Source organism: Cucumis sativus, chromosome 6 (assembly GCF_000004075.3).
Source record: "Cucumis sativus cultivar 9930 chromosome 6, Cucumber_9930_V3, whole genome shotgun sequence".
Classification (NCBI taxonomy): domain Eukaryota; kingdom Viridiplantae; phylum Streptophyta; class Magnoliopsida; order Cucurbitales; family Cucurbitaceae; genus Cucumis; species Cucumis sativus.
In genome coordinates, this window is record NC_026660.2 from 9,210,513 (window position 1) to 9,231,886 (window position 21,374).

Here is a 21,374-nt window from a genome sequence, read left to right on the forward strand (position 1 = left end):
TGATCCAAAGTAACACTTAAATTCAAATGCGTGACAATGTTTAATTTTTATGTTAGCAACGCATGAATAGAAATGCACCTTTTATCGCATAACTCTATTTCGCCACCTCTTAGTCGTAAAAATTAGAGTCATATATGCTAACCTACGAATGTAACACTTGAGAGAATCTATTGCATAAAAGAAAACAAGCAGCAGCTGAGCATAGCTCATCATTGAACGAACCATGTCTAACAAGGTTCTATTTCACCTTTCTGATACACCATTTTGTTGAGATGTATCGGTGCTAAGAGTTGGGATTGGATTCCATGTTCTATCATATAGTCTTGGAATCTCAAATCTATGTACTCTCCACTTCGATCAGATCAAAGCATTTTAAACCTTTTACATAATAGATTTTCAACTTCAGCCTTATACTCCTTGAACTTTTCAAGAGCTTCAGACTTATGCCCCATTAGGTATAAATAACTATACTTTGAAATCTATAAAATAGATGAAATATTTAAAATCTCCTCTAGCTTTTACATTCATCAAATCACAGAGGTCTGAGTGTATAAGTTTTAGAGGCTCTTTGGCTCTATAACATTTTTTAGTAACTGGTCTTTTAGTCATCTTTCCTTCAAGACAAGATTCTCATGTAGGTAATGAATCATCTTCTAACTCATTTAGAAGTCCATTCTTTACCAATCTCTCAATCATATCAAGATTAATGTGACATAATCTTAAATGCCAAAGATAAAAATTGTTATTGGGAGAAATTCTTTGCCTTTTATTTTGAGTATTAGGCAGCTTTAAACATCTCATGATTTAAAATTGTTTTTGCTTCGTTAGGTCTTAATACATACAAGTTGTCTTCAAGCTTAGCCGAACAAATATGTACATCATTCTTAGAAATGAACTCTTCATTTAAAGATAAGGTTTTATTATATGATTGTTCAATAAGACAAGAAATAGATATACGATATACGATATACGTTAGGTTTTATTATATAGGAGTTATGTACAAGTTTTCTAAAAACATAAATCTATTTCTAAAAGACAACTTAACATCTCCCACTGCACGAGCTGAAATGACATCTCTCTTTCCAACCTTGAGTGTCATCTTTCCCTCTCCGAGATGCTTAAAGGAACTAGTTTCCTGTAAAGAAGAGCAAACATGGCTAGTGGCTCTTGAATCAAGTATCCAGTCATTTTAGTCATTTTCCACTAAACATGTCTCTAAGACAAATAAATCATATTTACCTTCTTTTTCATTCTTCTTCTCAACAACGTATTTGGGATAATTTCTCTTACGATGTTTATTCACATTGTAGAGAAAAGATTTTTCCTTTTCGGCTACCTTATCCTTCCCTTTGCCTTTAGCAGTAGCAGCAAGACGCTTCCCCTTCCCTCCATTTTCGGATTTTCTTAAACCCAGAGGATAAAGGTGTAGACGTGGTTTTAGAGGATGAATCCGTCTGAAACCTCTTGGAATGGGCAATGTTTGTCTCTCCTTCTTTTTGTCCCTTAAACATCTCTTTGAAGGATTCCATGATCTGACGTGTAGTGACATGATCTCGTGTTTCTTGCTTAGTATGTTAGACATATTGGACAAGAGATAGATGTGGGCCTTGTCATTGACCTTTGTCCAACGGTTATATGAATCCCTGAAATTTTGATATGCATTTCGAGCATGGAAAGGAGGACATTCATTCATTAAAGCGAAGTGTAGATTATTAATGACTAGAATCATATTCAGGATTGACTTCCACATCGTATAATATTTATCGGTTAATTTTTTATTTTTACGTGGTTGAATAATTGAAGAAGACATGTTGAAATATCAAACAATTAATCGTATTAGTTATCTTTGTCTTAACCCATTAAATAAAATAATCCAATTAATTCATAAAAACAAACAATCAAAGAACCCTAATAAAACAAATGATTTAGTTTTTGCAACGATATTTCAGAAGTTTAGAGCAACAGTCGTCGAAGGTGATCAACTACTCCTCTACTAGATTGAGACAACCTCAGCTAATAACTAATACCAGAATAACTCATATTCCTATATTCCTAGATATCGTTGTTCGGTCAATGATTCATTAACTAACTTAATTCATCCAGTAAGTATGATCCTACCATTTTCAGATCCTAGAGGTACGCTTCATCGGGCTATCTAAAGGAAAGACAAATGTTGAAGATTAACCTAAGAAACCCTATCCATTTCTGGAGTTTGCATTATTCCGACTTCTATAACCAGGCCCTCTAAAGGAATGGTCGCTCTAGGATGACACGTAGACAGATCATAAAAATCTCACTGTGCAACCTAATGGAGGAGATTGTAGGATACGTTGACACGCGTCCTTCTCCCAGTTACTATGAATAGTTTTCTTATTCACCTTGTAATTGATCCATACAAACACTTTTCGAACGGAGGCTGCACCCAAGGCAACATGAAGCCGAGTATGAATCTCACATGTGAACTCTTAGTGACGCAAGAGCTAAAAGTTCATATACCATATATACCATTTTTCTTCCACTAAAATGTTCTATTAATTTAGGATTTGTTGTACTAGGCTAAATTCAGCTAAATGAATCTATCTAAGTGTATTCTTATTATAACTCTTATAATAAAACTTTACTCTAAAGTTTCTAGGTGTACTAAATCATTTAATTTACCTAGTGGCATCTTATGCTAATATGAATAAGGTTAATTCAACATCGGTTTCTGGTCAGTTTTCAGATAGTAGATGTTTCGTAAACTGTCAACTTAAGTATCTCCAGCCTAACACAAAACTGTATCGGTGGAGTTCCCTTCTAACCTTAAATCCTATTTGTCCTACTTAGTTTCATTAAACTAAAATAAGACATAATTCTAATCTATTAGAATTAATGTGATCTTAGGTCTATTTAATTTTAAACAATTTAAAATCAAATCAAATTAATCCTAAAATCCTATGTTTGCATGCAATTCTCTATTATAAGTTGACGGTTTCTAATTATCAAATTTTATAATTATTATAAATTAATTAATTAGTCCTATAATATGCATACTATGGTTTAATTAATTAAAACAAATTTTAATTAAATTATAAACCATGCAACATGCAAAACATTACATTAATATAACAATTATATTAAACTATGGATGTATTATACTCCTTGCAAATTGATTTTCATCTTAATTAATATAACACTTACATTAAAAAAATACATAAAAATCAATCAAGCATGCACAAGATATTAATTTAAATATAACAAATTATATTTAATAAGTAATGGTCATGCAACATGCTTATCCAATTCCATATATTTAAAATATCAACATACTTTAAATAACTCATAAAATTCAAAATGGTGCATTAATATCATATATTAGAACATTTATAATATATAAAAATGCATGAACATGTTTAACATAAGATGGAGTTTATCTAAATGACATCCACAAAGCATTTAATTAGCAATCGAACTTGTAAAATTAGCCCCTAGGATAAAATAAAGCAATAAATTACAATAATTAAGCTTTAAAATATCATAAAATTGCTTTCAAAGCTCTAAAGTTGGTCTCAAACCTTCAAAATACTTCAAAATGAGTCCAAAAACCTTGAATAAGTCCCAAAATGGAAGAACCGACCCAAAAACAGTTGAACTGGTGTTGAAAAGTTGAACCTGCATCGCCAGATGCTAAACCGAGCCAATTGGAGCTGAACCAAGGTTAAACCAAGACGACCGCACTGAACCGAGCCGACCGCACACGTAAACCACGTTTGAGTCGCCTATTGCGCCACATTGAGACGAGTCCAGCCATCCGCGCCACCTGTGTTGTTGGCATCATGCTGACGTCAGCCATAGTTCTAGAGACACATGAATTTTTTTCTCAGTTTTTGTGCAGTTGGGTAATTCCTTCCATTGAGGCCTTTCGGTGGTCCGTCTTGGCTCTTGAACGTGTGATTGATCCTGAAGGTAACACAAGGACATGTTGGTTCACATGATCATGATACAGGTCGGGGATTCAACTAGTAGGTCTCCCCTATAGTATATTGAAACATTTTTAGTTTTGACAAGCTTGCATATAAAAATGTCGAAACCGCACATTCTAGGTTAGCGACAACAAAAAAGAAAAGCAACAAACTAAACTAAGTGCAAGACATAAAGACAAGGTGATTTGAGGGTACTTAGGCAATCAGGTCATAGGCAAATAACGCCATGGACAAGCATGCTCGTGACATTCTTCCCCAGTTAAACAGTTCGCGTCCATGTCAACTGGTGAAGTTTTAACTCTTCAATCTTCAGCGTCCAGGCTTTTAGATCTTTGACACATTTCCAACTGGTTTCTTCCATAGGAATATTCTTACTCGCTCGGTCAGGATTTCTTCAACATCTTTATCTTTTTTCTAACTGAGGTCAATGGTTAGTCAGACTGTGACATTGCGCTGCATGTCATCATGATCTTGGTGGCAGGGATTTAAGTTACTCACGTGAATTACTGGATGGATTTTCATCCATGTGGGCAGCACCATTCTATAAGATGTATTTTCCACCCTTTTGAGCACTTCCACGTGTCCCTCGTATTTTCTAACGAGGTGTTGGTCTTTGCATTCTCTGAATCAAATTTGTTCAGGTCATAACTTGATGAGGACTTGATCTCCCACCCAAAACTTTATCCTCTTTGAAGCTTTCTCTAGGTAGGCTCGAGTGATGTTTGTCATCTGTTTTGATTCCTCCATAAAGTTATGAATTTATTAAAGATATTTTGACTTTATAATTTATGAATAAATGAAATTGAAGTTGATTTCTAAATCTGATTATTATCAAATGTTTTAAGCATATCTTGATGATTAAATGTTGAGTTTACTTTACGAATCTACAAGTATGTTTTGGAAAGTATTGAAGTATGTTATTTAGAGATCATTTCAAAGTATGTAATGTATTTATGATAAAACTTGATGATTTACAAAGCCATGCTTATGAGTATGTTAAGTTTTCAAAATAGAAATGTTATTGCGATAGAAAGTTGTTTAAAGAGAAAACCATGGTGCTCCACATATCGAGTTCTCGATGGTCAATGTGCACAATCAGGGGTATAGGACTATACTAACCACTTAGCAACTACCACCGATTCCATGCAGGGTAGTAAGACCAAAGGTGCTCTACTATCTTGTCCGATTTTATTATAAATAGCATGACCAAAGGTGCTCTACTAGTTTGATTGAGTTTTGGCAAGTTAGTAAGACCAAAAATGATCTGTTATCTTAACTAAGTTTTTCCTCGGTATAGAGTATATAGAGATTAAAAGTGTTTATTTAAAGACCTTATAAAGATGTTATGTTTTTGTAAGTTTATGAAAAAGATTTAAGTATATTTATTTTAAAATTTATTTATAAAACCATCACTCACTAGGCTATTTAGCTCACCATTTCCAAATGTTTTTCCACTTTCCAGGTAGAGGTTGTGATCCGAGAACCTGATCGTTGTGTTCAAGTGCGTTGTGTAAAGTCACAGATAAAGTTACTATTGTTTGTTAGTACTTAGGCTTACCCTTTTTGGGTATATAGGTTTTGTTAAGGGATTAAGTTCAGTTATAGATTTTGTTAGTTCTCAAAAAGGATAGTCTATTAGCAATGACATTTAGTCTAAACTTGTTTTAATCTAATATAAAAGAGTTTATGTTAGTTATGTTCTACTTTTCACTGCGTATGTTTTAAATTTGCTCAAGTTGTTTAGCATTATAGTAGATCAGTAGTTAGGGTCAGCTGGTGTTGTTTAGAGAAGGAAAACGATATCGGTTGGTTTCACGCCACATCTCGAACCGAGCAAACAAATGCTCGGGGTGGGGCGTGACATAATCCGTCGAGACGACTGGTCACTGCATCAATAGCATCAGCTTTCTGATAAATTTCTTCAAGACAAGTTTTCAAGAAGCTGATGGAGTCAAGAACCTCCACTAGGTAGAGCGTCTACTCTTCAAGCTCTACCAGTTGGTCTACATGGGCCTTGCCCGACAGTTTCGTTGTGGACATGTTTATGTCTTAACCGTCAATACGCCAACTTAGGCTTTGATACCATTTGTCACAATCGCAATCTTTCAAACATGTGACGGGCGATTATGTGGCACTTGTTCTACTCATTCAACAAGTTAGTCGTGCAAAATCCAAAACTCGAAGACAAACTCACGATATGATGTAGCCTCCCTTCACATTCTCAAGAAAATTATTTTATAAAACGTGAGAGAGAAAGAACTTAATTGAAAACGTCATTAAAAAAAAGTATTGAAGACTGTCAATTGCAAAGAAAACTTTAATTGCAAAGAGTAAGACAATGTTTGGTCCAGGATTCAACTATTGAGTCTCCCCTATAGTACATTTAAAACATTTTTAGCTTGGACAACCTTGCATATGAAAATGTTGAAACGTCACACTTTAGGTCGGTGACAACAAAAGGAAAGCAATAGACTAAAACTAAGCACAAGACATAAAGAGAAGGTGATTTTGGGATATTTTGGCCATGCAGCCATAAATAAACAACGCCTTGAACAAGCATGCTTGTGGCATATGGCAGAGCATGACTTTTATAGCACTTTATGTGTCTAACTTTGGTTTTCGTTTTATCCACCAAGTCATATTAGTAGCATAGGCTTTCAAAGATAGTTTTTAAAAACACGCGAAAATTAATTTAAACTTTTGAATGTAATTAAAATAAATTCATAGTTTACGAGTATTATTTTATAGAAAATTGATATTCAATAAATAAGGTATCCTATGTGTTTTTTTTTTCAAGCAACAATAACAAAGTATTATATGGCTCATTTGTCTAGTCTAACAAGTAAATACATTCAACTAAGATAGTCTTAGTCATATTTAATACTTATAACAAAAGATTTTTTAAAACTTGAATGAGAGAAAACAGAAAGTAAATAAAAACAGTTGATTATATTGGAACAACTATTTTAAAAAACTCCTTTATTAAATTAACCATGGAGCGTAAATAAAAATACTTAATTAGAAAATTTTAAGAACCTAAGATCTTGACTGGGACGTTTCAGAAGTCACAACCAAGGGAACCCACAGAAAACAAGCCCCCACTAATGGTTCATAAAATAGAATAAAATGACAAAGAAAAATATTTATTTATTAAATTTTTGTTAATTCTAACATAAACTTTTTCTTTTTTTAAATATTATATTAACAAAAAATTTATGAATTTTTTTTAAAAAAATGTAATTTAGAAATTCAGTTTAATTTATTAATAAAAGTTGAAGAATTTAATTGATAAAATTATAAGTTTAAAAAACCATTGTGTATCAATAAGTAAATGTAATTGGAATTAATTGAAGTATAGATGAATAATTTTAGTAGTTCTAAAATTTGAATGAAGTCAAATGGAATTATTTAAAGAGGGAGTTTAAAGAAAGCACAAAAAGAAAGAAAGAAAAGGAAAAAGAAAAGGAGAAAGAGGAAAATGTAAAGATTAGTGAGTTGGGGGGTTAGTTGGCAAAACCGCGTAAAGTGAAGGAATTTGGTCAATGGTTCGTAACATTAATATCACAAAGTGTGGTTTGATAAAGTGTGTTTGTTTTCTTTTATTTATGATTATGATTTATGGGTTCGGTTGAAGTCTCCAAATCCGCAAGCTAACAGTTTTGGACGGACTCTAAAGTTAAGGAAGTAAAATAAAAGAGAAAGTAAGGGACCAATCACCCTTACAAACGTTGAGAACATGCCTACCCATTACTACGCCGAGACCAATCACTAAAACGTCCATAAATTATAGGAAATTTTAAATTCTAACGCCAAAGTTTTCTTGAGGTGGTCTCAAAATCATTGACACAATTGCTTCTATTTTTCAACTCGGTGCATCTCGAGGCAACTTTGGCTTTAGAACCGTTAAACTAAATGCTTATATTTTCAACTTGAGGGCTCTCGTGGCAAATTTGGTCCGAGATCATTGACATAATAAATCTTTTATTTAGCTCGATGCATCTCGGAGTCACGATGGCTCGGAAACATGTAACATAAATGCTTATGTTTTCAACTCGGAGACTCTTGTAGCAAAATTGGCCTGAGAAGTGTTTAATAAACTTCAATTTTTTAATAAAAATGAATTATCTTACTGACCGAGAAATTTCCTTCAAAGAGCTTTTTAAATTTGGAAAGAATCTCAAGGTCAATCTTGGCCGAGATTGATACTGAGGAAAATAAAATTACGAGTTTTTAAAATATTTCATTAATAAACTTTATAAAACCCTAAATATTTTGTTGTTATATTTGATTCACTTTGACGTTTATCCTAGTTTATTGGTATTAAATTAAACCTTCTTTAGTTTGCAATTAAGTTCTTATATGTTTTCATAATCAGAAAGAATAACCTATGTCCTCATTTTGAGACAAGATTCATTTTTTGTTATATGTAATTACGGTTACCTTACAGTATATTTCAACTATGGAAATTGTTCTTCAATTATGTATCTTTTACGTATACTGTATTTCTTCATATATAGCGATACCTTTGAAATGACTTACAATTTAAATATATTATAACACATTGTATACATAGTGATGTTTATTGATTTCTATAATCAGAATTTAATGACTTATGTTATCATATTTGGTTGTAAGATTCCTTTTGTGTGATACACAGTCGTATTCATATTACAATGTATTTTCTCTATGGGAACTATTATATTCAAGTATGATATTTCTCGCATACATTGTATTTTTTTTATGTATAGGGGTACCAAACCAAAGGCTTGCAATTTAAGTATGTTAGAATACAGAAATCTAGATTTTTTACTACATACACAAATGTTGAAATTTCCTATCTTATATTGCATTTTAGAATGTGTCATTTGTACTAAGGTAAGGGCATTTAAGTCGTATTTGTAACAATTTATAATTTCATTTTTGTTTTACCAATTTTATAATTAAAATAAAAAAGTGTTATTTTTCCAAAATAAACTTGAAATTTTGGTATTTATTGATTTCCCACTATGATTTACAATCTGTTTGATAGCCTAATTCCTTCCTGAAACTGAAACCAATCGAAGCATAATCTTTTTCATGAGTCAATTTCCAACTTCTTTCATAAAAGGAAGGTATAATTGAAAATTGCTATTATAGAAAAATGACTAAACCTAAGCTTTATAAACACAACATAGACTATATTTAGAAAGAGAAAAAAATCAACCGTTCAAAACACAAATGTCCATAACTTTTCTAAAAATTTAGAACTACACAACACTCGTAAAATTAAATAAGTGAACAAAACCCATCAACTTTATTATTTATTTTACAAAAATATGTACACTTATTACTCATCAATTTTCATATATGTTTTATTAAAATTCCAAACCGGGATTGAAAGACAAAAAAACACGTTAGACTAACATTTGGATCATCATGATATTAATACTTGAATTTTGTTGAAATTTTATAATAATTCTACCCTATAATTTTGAGACAATCATAGAATTTCTTTTGAAAAGAATAAAGTATTTACATCTTTCATTAATAGAATACTTATTAAAACTACGTCTCTTTTTTTTCTTTTATTTTTTATTTATCATTAATCATAAACTAACTTACAAGTAATATTAGCGACTTTTAAAAATACAACATGATTTTAAACAAGGAAAACATAATGGACAATTTTGCTTTAAAATATGCCAAGTATTGATGAGAAAATAAAAATACGTAAAATAACAAAATTTAGAATGAATTACCTTCACAAAAGGCATCATTAGAAAAACAGAGGAAGCAGAGCCAAAGTTCCCAATATAAAACAAAAGCACAGAGAGAAGAGAGATAAGAAATCGGAGATGATGGAACAGAAGAAAGTGGCTATAATCGGAGCCGGAGTAAGCGGATTAGCGGCCTGCAAATTCACTTTATCCAAAGGATTGATTCCGATGGTGTTTGAAGCCAGAGGCGACATTGGCGGCGTTTGGACGGAGACGCTGGAGACGACGGCGCTGCAGACGCCCAAAGAGATGTTCCAGTTCTCTGATTTTCCTTGGCCGAAATCGGTGACGGAAGAATTTCCGAGGTATGATCAAGTTCTGGATTACCTCAGATCATACGCCCAACATTTTGGATTGTTGAATCACATAAGATTCAACTCCAGAATTGTTGGTATCGACTATGAAGGCTGCTCAGATGAGGAGATGAAAGGGTGGACTCTTTGGGGAGGCTCCGGCGAAGCCTTCGATGAACGGCGTAAATGGAGGCTAAATGTGGTTGATGCTCGGACTAATATTCCTCTCCAGGTGAGTCTATCATCGCCTTTTCTCTCTCAATTTCCGACTCAACACTTACATATTTTGTTTGTTCCTTTGTTTTTTCTTTTAAAAAGAAACTATCTTTTGATTTCTTTAATCTTTAGATTCTTTTAATAGAAATAATAGATTTCATTAACTTTTTTAAAAAATATTAAACTCCAGTTTGATTTATATGAAGTAGCTTTAATTTTATTAATTGAATGAGAATGTACATACCAAGACAGTTTTCAAATTTGTAATGTGTTAATATATATATATAGAAGAAAGAAAAGGAATGCTTAAGTGCATCAAGTTTTTTGTATATAAAATTGAGCTCACATCAAACAAAATGATTTGTTTGTTTTAATAGCAAGTACTGAAAAACAGGCAACCCTTTTGTCGGTTTATGCAGCAATTTGTGCATCCTTTTATATATTTTTTTTTACTTTTCCTTTGGTTTTCTTTTCACTTGATTTTTATTTTCATTCATGAATTTAAACTCAACTACGAGTTTACAAAATCAAGGTTTCCAGATTCTTGAGATGTATTTTTAAGTTTATGACAAAATGGATTAAACAAATTCGAAAATAATATTTTGATATGTTTGAGAGTGTCCCTATTTTTAATCTAACTTAATTAATATTACTTCAATTTTATTTATCTAAACTTATGTGCATTGCTATCATTTGTGTCCCTCTCGCCTAAAATATTGGGATTTCCACTTCTTGAATTTGTGGACATACACTGATGTACCGAGGGTGGGTATGCCTTACTATCATATCATTTACCATAATTACACAATTTAAGTAAACATGACAAAAACAAAAAGTGTTTACACTCTGTCTAACAAAAATAAATAAATAAATAAAAACTCGTAAAGTGATATTTGTATTTTCATAAATTTCATATTTGTCCATGAAAAATGGGGACGATTGGTGAGTTCTTTTTATTCTTCTTATTTATGATTCATTCGTTTTTTTTTTTCTTTTTCTTTTTTTTTATTTATTCATTTTCTCTTCCATACTTTCTTTCTTCTAGTTTTAAAAAACTCATTCTTCTGTTTAAATCTCCTATTTCATCTTCATCATCTGTGTCACACCCTGATCCACTAAACAATCCAAACGCAAAAAATAATGCGAATAGGACGTGGTTTAGCTTAAAACTTTGAAATCGGTCTTATCGCCTAGCTTATTCTCAACTTCTTTTAAACTATCAATCGAAACTCAAAACGCAACGAAAGTCACGTTAAACACCAAGTACAATAAGTAACATAACCAAAACGTACACCTTATTAATAACATGCATTTTATACATAGAATACAATGCAACGCATAACCAAAAGTTTACAACTTAAACTAAAGCTTTAAACGTCTGGCAACTTCTCGCCTTGAAAACTCCCATTCCTTTATACTTGGCCTTGACGTCAAATTTTGGAAGATAAAATTTTAAAACGTAAGTCTAAAAAACTTAGTGAGGTTTTATAAAATCCATTTTACAATACCCTTTGATAAAACCTTTTAGCCAAAACGTGAGGTTCAACACAAATTAATTCATCAACAAACACATCATTTCGCATAAAACATCATCTTCCATAAACACATATTAGTCACAATCATTCATTTTGCCAAGGATCCCAAATCGTTCTCTACGCTTGGTCTCATTACCATGCGGTTAGATTACTGTATCAACAGCATCCAAGAACTTACAGATTCGTCCTTGTTGCTTAGACAGTCTAACACAATGGAATCATTTTCTATATTGGTCGACTTCACTCCACCATGCAAGCCTTTTCTACATGGCTACCTTTTATTTTATGTGCACATGATAATTAACTCATCTAAAGAAGCAATTAATGGTTTGAATACCATTTTGTAATCAATTTAAATCACAATAATCAAAATCATGCTTTAAACGTTACAAAACATATTTGAAATCATATAAACACTTTTAAAGAAATGATCACACACCAAACTTTAGCAAATATCCTCTTTTTCCTTCTCTTTTTGTGGAACCTTCTCGCGGAACAAACCACACAACTTAACACCTTATTTTTCTTCTTCTTTTCGCAAGAGCAAAGCAGCAACACTTTGGCTCTTTTAATAACAAAATATCAGTGCTTATTACTTAATGATCAAATCTTCTATTTATAGAACTCTTCAACTAGCTTAGTCACGTTTTAACTTTTCTTAGTTGGCCAACTCCTGCTTAAAATTCCTGTAAAATTAATATTTAACCCAGTCATGCTTTAATATTTAATATTACACGTTAATTCCTGTAAAATTAATATTCAACCACTCAACGTAGCTTTCGAAGGTCTTAACGTAGTAACTCAACCTTTTCTCAAAAAGACTCTTTCTCTTGTATGTGAAAAAACACTTTCGAAGGATTTTTACTATGAGTGTAAATAATTTTTTTCTATTAATTCTACATTTAAACTAAAATAAAAAAATTATAAACCAAAAATGTTGTTTTTAGAATAAATTAGAATGTGTTTTGGTGCAGTTATTTTAGAAAATGAGATTTAGGTTTAGTTGATTTTGTAAAATTAATTTTTAAACCATATTAATTGATGTTTTGTACAAAAATCATGTATAATTTATTTATAATAATTATGTTCGGTTAATGGTTCCAAAATTTAATTAGAGTTACCGAATTATTAATTGTATTTTAAATTTGAGCAATAATTATTTAATTAAATAATTTAATAAATATCTATTTTTATTTATTTTATTGTTAAATTCTTATATAATTCCAAAATTTATGAATGTTTATTAATATTGGCAAAATCTCAAATTTCAAGTATATTTTAATTCATTTGTATATATTTAAAAATGGCTCTAAATATTACTTAAAACTATAATTTTAAATTTTTATTTCAGTTCATATTTGTTGTTGTACTTTCAAATTTTTATTATAAATCTAAATATGAGTACTTAACATATTCTCTTATTCTCTTAAAATTCAAATGCTCTTCGATTTTTTTCAAAATACAAAAATTAAATTAGACTAAAATTTAAAGCAAGGAGGAAAATAAGTATTTTAGTTTGGAAAAAACTTAGATGCATCCTTTTAATTAAAATATTTTTCAACTCACTATCATACAAAAATAAAACTACTAAATGTTTTTTTTTAAAAAGAATATTTTTGTGTAATATAGAGATGGAAAATATATGAAATAGAAACATTATAAGGTGAACCTAATCATTGTCAATTTAATTTTAGAGTAAATATATATAACATATTAGAATTAACGTTAAAGCATACAAAACTCTCTTCAACTTTGTAGTTAGTTTGTTTAAGAAAACATTTTTAAGCTTTCAAAGTTTTAATAATTCATCCTAAGTAAAAAAAAAAAAAAATGTTCAAAAACTCATCATCATTACTTTTGGAAAGATAGAAATGGTTAGTAATTTGTTTTGAAAAATACTTTTAAAAGTTTGAATAATATTTTTAATCTTAAAATAAAATTTGAAAAAATACATTTAGTTAATATAGTCAATGTTTTTCTTAATAACCTTAGACTTTCAATTGTTTCATCAAAACCTTTAATTTTTTTTCTTCCTATTAGTATAACCAAATTCTAATTTAATATTATTTGAAAATAGTTTTTCTCATTTGTCCAATTTTTATGTTATTTTTGCAACAACAAATATAAATTAAAAAATAGAACATCAAATATTTATGGCTCATCAAATAAAATTTAAAAGAAAATTACGATATTTTATAAATTCCAGTTTTTCCTTAAATAATAATAATCGAAATCTTTTTATTTTTCTTTTTTTTGCAATTTATTTATCTCCTCCTTATATTATTAATTTTTTCATATTACTAGTTGTTTTTACGCACTTTGTTCATTTATTTATTTTCACTTCCAAAATTTTCTCCTTCTTCGTCATCTTTTATATCTTGTTTTTTTCTCTTTTGAATTTATTTAAATTTTTACTTGATAAACAATCTTCGTAATGTCTCATACACTTTTTTTTCTAGATCTAATCGATTATGTATCAAAAATTAAAAGATCTTAACAAAAATAATTTAAAACAAATGAACTTCAAATTTCAAAAAGAAAAAAAATGTCTGTTTCAAAAATATAGTTTTGTGTATTAAAAATTGTTGAAGGTATTATAAAAAAAGTTAAAATGCAACTAATTTGTGTGTATTAAAAATTGATGTAAAATGAAACATGGAACTTAGCTTGAGCTCAAAAACAGGCGATCGTGGTGGACTTCGTAGTGCTTTGCACCGGAAGATTTTGTGACATTCCAAATATCCCTGAATTCCCTCCAAATGAAGGTCCCGAAGCTTTCAAAGCTGGTCAAGTTCTTCACTCTCTCCAATATTCCGCCATGGATTTCCACACTGCTTCCAACCTCATCAAGGACAAACGAGTCACCGTCGTCGGTTTCCAAAAGTCAGCCCTCGACCTCGCCATGGAATGCGCCAATGCCAATGGTAATTTTCATTTTCTCCTCTTAAAACCCTTCATTTTCCCCTTTCTCTCCTCTTCACCTTCTTCTTTCTCTAACTTCAGGCCCCAACAAACCTTGTACTGTGCTTTACAAAACCGAGCATTGGAACCTTCCCAATCATCATCCCTGGGGGATCCCTCTGTCTCTTCTCTACATGAATCGCTTTGCCGAGCTTCTGATTCACAAACCTGGCGAGGGCTTCTTTCTCTATCTCCTCGCCGTCCTTCTTTCCCCAATTGTAGTCAACACATCTTTCTCTGTTTCTGTCTGTTCTGAAGTTTTTAGAGTGTCTTATTATGGTTTACTTTTGTTTTCCTAGAGATGGTTGTTCTCGAAGATCGTAGAAACCTACGTGATAAGGAAGAATAGACTGGCAAAATACGGAATGGTGCCGAGCCATAGCTTTCTGCAGAGCATCAGTGCTTGTGTTATTGCTACATTGCCTGAGAAGTTCTATGACAAAGTGGATGAAGGAAGCATTATTTTGAAGAAATCGCAGAGTTTCAGTTTTTGCGAAGAGGGTATCATGATCGAAGGAGAAACTGAACCAATTTGCTCAGATTTGGTCATTTTGGCAACTGGATACAGAGGCGATCAAAAGCTTAAACAAATCTTTACTTCCTCTACCCTTCGAGATTACATGACGTTTCACAATTCGACGATTTCCTTGTACAGGTTAGTCCATTCCTAATGGAATTCGATTGGCTTAAGTTACTTGATTGCCCATGTATGATTAAATAAACAGTCTTACATAATTTACAATAATATGTTGTCAACACAAAACTAGAAAACTTCACAAAGATACTATATGACTGACATGATTTCATTAGAACACATAATCAGATTTGTTGAAAAGTAAATACGCCACAAAGTGCTAGCCCATCTCCAACTACAGAGAATTATGTTGTTATCTCATCCAATGCTTTAATTCATGCATCGATGGAAAAACAAACTCCTAATTCCCATTGTTAGGCTAGAGCCCTACTATTTTCTTTGTAAACTCTAATTTTTGTGTGCTTTGCTTTTGTTACATTTGATCAGATTATGCGTTCATCCCAGAATCCCACAGCTAGCTGTGGTTGGATTTACAGAGAGCTCTTCAAACTTGTTCACCTCAGAGATGCGATGTCGATGGTTGGCAGAGTTTATGGATGGCACATTCAAGCTACCGAGCATCAAAGAGATGGAGAATGACATAGCCAAATGGGAGAAGACCTTTAAGCATTACTCAGGGCCATTCGTCAAGCGAGCTTGTATTGCCATTTTGCATATTTGGTATTGCGATCAACTGTGCAAAGACATAGGGTGGAACCCCAGAAGGAAAAAGGGCTTCTTTGCTGACTTGTTTCTACCTTATGGCCCTTTAGACTATGTCTCCCCTTGAAGATTAGAAAATTATTTAAATTGTCATCTCTACCATATCCAATAAAAGTCTGTCATTGTCATTACCCCAAAAAAATCAATGCGACTTTAATACCACCATTTGGTGCTTCTGGTTTCTAAAGCGGTCTCTTTCATCTTCTTGGAAATAAGGTAACTTGCGGGAGTTACTGTTTTTTTTGGTGAAGGAATAGCCAAAAAAACCAGAGAACACACTCTGTACTCCTTTTGTGAGAGGAAGAGAGGAATATTAGGTTTGTAGCGTTTCAAAATGATACATAAGAGGAGTTAAATCCTCTCACCACTACGCATGAGTGCTGCCTTATCTCATTAAAGCTAATATGAGATAAAAAAATCTAGGCACCCGCAGCAGTGATGGAAAATCTAGGTATCTTTTTAATACCCTCGTTAGAAGATCTCTGTGCCTAAAAAAATCTCTCTCCACAAGGTTGCTATATATCTTAGAACAACTTAGATATACGCTAAAACATTTCATATTCCTAATCGCAAACTCAATAGCATGTTTATAATTATTTGCATTCAACAAATCACAAGTTCTAAATAAGCTTTGCTAAATCTTTCAGAAATTCAAGTACTCAAATATGTGTTTAGCTTGCTAAGACTTCAAACACATGCTTTGTAAATTCAAATATGTTAGTAAAGTTAAGCATGTAAACCATGAATCTCAAACAACTTTCCAAGTTTGTAAAATAGATTCTAAATATTTTGTGATAGAATTTGCTATAGGCTGTAAATATTTTGTAAAATTTGCTATTTTTGAAAATTCTCCTTAAGAAAATTAATTTTTCTTAATTAAGTCAATGTTTTTGTTGTCTGGAAAAATAATTTCTCTAAACTTTTTTCCATCGAATTGGTTCCCACAAACTAATCTCATACGAGAGGATATGAAGGAATCTGACGCATGTTTAGCTTTTAAGTTATAATAAGAAAATTAGTTTTTGTATCATGTTGACAATGTATTAGTATTTTGGGATTCCCAAATTAAATTGAGGAATGGTTTGGTAAAATCTTCCGTTGCCTCGAGCTTTTATCCTTTCAATTTGTATCAGAGTCATTTCAAATTTAATTGAAAATTTTAAAATTTGCATGGGTTAGGTCGGATTTTGCATTATGAATATGGTTTTGTAATTGGATGTATTCTGTAAATTTTGACAGTAGATTTACAATTTTCTTTATATGATATATGCGTTTTTGGGACATTTTGAGTATAAATCAAATATTAATATATTGATAATATAGTAAAAATTGTAGATAATATTCACATATATACCCTCGTTTATTTTAGTTTAATAATATTTTTCATTTTTTTTGTTAGTCAATTTAACCAGAAGACTTATTTGGATTGACATGTTTTAATCGGACGCCTTTTTGTAAGTCGACAAAACTCCAATTTTTTTATATTTTTTTTGTAGGGGAAGTTAGAAGTGATTGGATGGATTAAAAAAGTTGAATAAATTCTACCATTAAATTAGTTAAAGGATGAACGAGGGTTAGGTGAAGAAATAAAAAGTTACAAAAAGGGAAAAGAAATGAGAGGAGATGGAAATTAGAGAAGAAATTGTTGAGAAAAGAGAAGAAATGAGAGATTTTCAAAATTACCCTTTATTTTCCAAATCACCGCATTTTCCCTCCCCTCCAACGACATAGCATTTCGGTCATCGCATCTCCAATTCAAATTTTGCTCTCCACCGCCCGACGGAGGTTTGTCTCTTTTACCTTTATCATCATCGAAGAAGTAACAACATCGCCAATTTGTTGAATTCCCATTTCTCTATGTACTATGAATTTAAACCCCCAACTTTGTTCTGTTAGACCTTTTATCAATTAGGGTTCCCCGTTTTGCCTCCCACTGTATTTTCACAATGGACGGCGACATTTGCCGGTGGATCATCGAATTCATACTCCGGACTCCAATGGACCGTCACCTGCAGAAGAAAGTTTTGGCAATTGTTCCCATCTCTGATAAGGATTTTCGATTGACGAAAACGGTGCTTTTAGGGTCCATTGAGAGCGAAATATTCGAAGCTGTTGCAACGGAGAAACTACTTCAAACTTTTGAGTGTATAGAGCAGTTAGATAAGGCTGAAGGGCTTGCAATCATGGAATCAATGAAAGCGGCTTATTGTGCTGTGGCAGTGGAATGTACTGTGAAGTTCTTGCTAGTGGAAGGCATTCAAAAGGATGGAAGGTACTGTGATGCTGTGAGCAGGATTTGGAGTGGAAGAGTTACTAATTTGGAGAGGTCAGGCAAGAGCAAGTTGGTTTCGAGGGAATTGAAAGCATGGAAGGATGAATTTGAATTGTCGCTTTGTGATAAAAATGTTAGGTTGAAGCTGGTGCATATGAATACGAGATATGATGCCCTGAAACTGACAAGAGACTATCTGACCGAGGCATGGGCGGTAATCGGTCCGTCGTTTATTCAATTGTCTGCTTCTTTGATGGATAAAAGGGTGGTGAATGAAATGCAGTCTATTCAGTTAGAGAAGGGAAAAAATGAAATTGCTACTGAGAGTGAGGTTTTAGGTGGCAGTGATGAGATTGAATTGCCCTCCCAATCGGAGAATTGTGCGAGACTGGAGCGGCAGGGAGGTGGAGAAGTCCTTAGCCAACCTGAAACAAGAACTGATTTGCTAAATAGGCGTCAGGATTTGAGCACTAACGAGGGTTCTAAGCAGCCAGCCATTGTTGCTAGGACCACAGAGAGAGTTCAAGAGTTAGCTGCAGAAACAGCAGAAGGGGAAGAATTGGTTGAGAAGGAGGTTGCAGTTTTTCACTATTCAAGTCCACGTCGAGGTGGTACTGATTTGCATATCCACTCTATAATACTTTGATGATGGATGCTAGTTTACATTTTTTTCTATTCTATTATGTTTTTATTCAAATCAAGATGTTTGCAATGTAAGGTTTAAGCATCTTCAATGTCATCATTTGTTTTTGTGCAATCAGAAAATGTGAGGACTTCTGCAGTGCCAAGATGCAAGTCCCTTGCATTTCATAGACGTGTTAGAGGAGGAGCTAAAATTAGTCAACTTGAGGACTTGGAGAATGAGAATGACGTCTCATTTGGAAGATATACTTGCCTAGCTACTCCTGAAGTTAACCGGGTACGAGAAGCGCTTAAAGCAAGCTCTTTAGAGTTGCAAGCAGTAGTGAGTGATCCACTTCCCAATGCATTGCGCATAGCAGAATCTGTAGCTAACACCCTTGCCGAAAATAAGAAAACTTGTGAGCATTCTTCGGAGGGCCGAAATGATGCTGGCTCATCCAATCCAACAATTAACAAGTATGCTGTGCCTCTTCAGTCTGTGAGTGCAAATCTTAAAAATTTAGGTAATGGTCGGAAGACAATTTTTCCACGGCCTAGCCTCATGGAACACAACAGTACAGCTTGTACATATGAGGTAATGTTAGCCATGTTCGATGCCATTTTGTTAGCATGGCAGCAATGCCTTTTCTGCCTTATGTTTAGAGTTGCTGAGATAGTTTCTACATGGCTTGTTAAAGGCTTTATTACCAATTGAGTGATTTTGGCTGTTTTATGTTTTCAAGAATATCATTGCTAGGAGGAACATTCCTGGGTTTGAATGAAATGTTGGAGCATCATTTTTTGCTTAATGAAGGTGTTGTCAACCACTTGCATTTTAATTTAGAATTATAATGTTATAAATGCAGGGAAGAACAAAAGATACATATAAATATATACAATTTTATCGTAGTTGCATTAGATATTAATATCGTGTTGTATTTTGCAATAAAAGGGAACTTAGAATGATTCCTTTGGAAGTTGGTAATTATGATAGGACAACTGTTGATAATGATTTCGCGCTTCATGATGCACACTTGGAAGATGGAACATTGTTCTTGATGTTCCCTCCTTTCTAATTGAGTGGATTACTTTATGTTCCCTCCTTTTTAATTGCTTTCTATGATAAGACTTTTCTTTTTGTTCAGTGGAATGATTCAATAGATGATTTACCTGAAGGAAGTAATGCCAACAGACTTCATCTTCCTAGTCCCAAGAGAAAGGATATTTCTCCCTTGAAGAAGTATGAAGAAACTAAAGTTGTTCGGAGAAGGCAGTGTAAGAAGTGGAGCTTGCTTGAAGAAGACACCTTAAGAACTGCGGTTCAAAGGTATGTGCTCTGAATTTTTCCCCATGCACACACTAACCACACATTTTTTAGTTAGAAAATTAAGGGGGTGTTTTGAACAGAAGTTTGGAGTTAATTTGTTGGATTTAGGTAGTTTTGTTTGGGGTGTAAAGTTCTAAGATGAAGTTCCTAGATAAAGGTGCAAAATAGAGAAAGAGAAGAAGATGAAGTTTCTCGATAAATATACAAACTTTCAATCATGTTTACTATTAAAGTTGAGCTCTTTAACACCCAGCTCAAGTTGGTGAACCAAACAACCCCTAAAAGTGTACAAGGGCCAATGCTTGCCTCTGTTTCTATAGCATTGTGAAGTGGTTTCATTAACTTAAAATTTCTTGAGTTAAGGATCTTGTTTGTGTTTGTAACTTAGGTTTGGTAAAGGAAATTGGAAGCTCATCTTAAGTAGCTATCGTGATATATTTGATGAAAGAACAGAGGTAACCAGTTTCACAATGTCTTTCTCATTTTGAGTGACCATAGACATTTTGTAAGAGGTTGTTGGGTTGCTTGTCTCAGGTTGATCTGAAGGATAAGTGGAGAAACATGACGAGGTACTAATGACTTTACTAACCCAGATCCAAACTCGTGCATTGTAGATTATTTTTTATTTTTGAGAGATTGTAGATTATATTAAGTTATTAACCATGAATTATAGAGCTATTTCTGTAATTTGGAGTAGTTGATCCTGAAACTAAACTAAATTGCCCTTGGATTTTGATTTGAATGTGAAAAAGAAAGATTGACAATATCAATGTAAATGAAAATGTTGAAGTAGAATGGCATGTTTTGCCGTTGTTAAGTACCACTTCTATTTATATTTCGTTTAAAAAAATTCTGCTGTCCCTAATTGCTTGCTTTACTCGTACATAAATCCAACAAAATTCTTCAACCATAGATGAAATAGCATAATTGGTTGATTAATCATTATGAGTTGGTCTAGTAGTTAATCAGGGATGTAAGTTAAATAAAAAGGTTGGAGGGAGTAAACCTTTTTAAGCTTGGACACGCATTGGTAGAAAAAAAGAAGTTATTGATCGGTTAGGGAGAAAATAATTAATAAGATTGGTGGATAATTTTGAGAGTGATTAAGCAGATAATTTAGCCAAAGCATGTCTT

General features: G+C 32.5%; 2 protein-coding genes across 3 annotated transcripts; both read left to right on the forward strand.

Moving 5' to 3' along the window:
• Positions 1-9,651: 9,651 nt before the first annotated feature.
• LOC101206134 (probable flavin-containing monooxygenase 1) lies at positions 9,652-16,207 on the forward strand. Its single transcript, XM_004139981.3, has 5 exons — positions 9,652-10,243; positions 14,446-14,686; positions 14,766-14,941; positions 15,023-15,378; positions 15,745-16,207. Exons 1-5 carry the CDS (start codon positions 9,797-9,799, stop codon positions 16,085-16,087), a joined length of 1,563 nt encoding a protein of 520 aa, XP_004140029.1. The 5' UTR covers positions 9,652-9,796; the 3' UTR covers positions 16,088-16,207.
• A 1,439-nt stretch (positions 16,208-17,646) lies between these two features.
• Positions 17,647-21,069, forward strand: LOC101205896. 2 transcript variants are annotated; one of them, XM_031887290.1, is made up of 6 exons: positions 17,647-17,805; positions 17,917-18,903; positions 19,054-19,508; positions 20,059-20,240; positions 20,629-20,695; positions 20,775-21,069. In XM_031887290.1, exons 2-6 carry the CDS (start codon positions 17,967-17,969, stop codon positions 20,814-20,816), a joined length of 1,683 nt encoding a protein of 560 aa, XP_031743150.1. In that variant the 5' UTR covers positions 17,647-17,805; positions 17,917-17,966; the 3' UTR covers positions 20,817-21,069. The 2 variants fall into 2 exon arrangements, with proteins under 2 accessions (XP_031743150.1, XP_004140028.1); XM_004139980.3 differs by having other exon boundaries at positions 17,648-18,900.
• Positions 21,070-21,374: the final 305 nt, after the last annotated feature.

Coding starts and splice junctions, on each gene's coding strand:
- LOC101205896 (XM_031887290.1), top strand. CDS start 17,967: ATGGACGGCGACATTTGCCGGTGGATCATCGAATTCATACTCCGGACT. Junction 20,241..20,628: donor TTAAGAACTGCGGTTCAAAG/GTATGTGCTCTG, acceptor TTTGTAACTTAG/GTTTGGTAAAGGAAATTGGA. Junction 20,696..20,774: donor TATTTGATGAAAGAACAGAG/GTAACCAGTTTC, acceptor TGCTTGTCTCAG/GTTGATCTGAAGGATAAGTG.
- LOC101206134 (XM_004139981.3), top strand. CDS start 9,797: ATGATGGAACAGAAGAAAGTGGCTATAATCGGAGCCGGAGTAAGCGGA. Junction 10,244..14,445: donor GGACTAATATTCCTCTCCAG/GTGAGTCTATCA, acceptor GCTCAAAAACAG/GCGATCGTGGTGGACTTCGT. Junction 14,687..14,765: donor GGAATGCGCCAATGCCAATG/GTAATTTTCATT, acceptor CTCTAACTTCAG/GCCCCAACAAACCTTGTACT.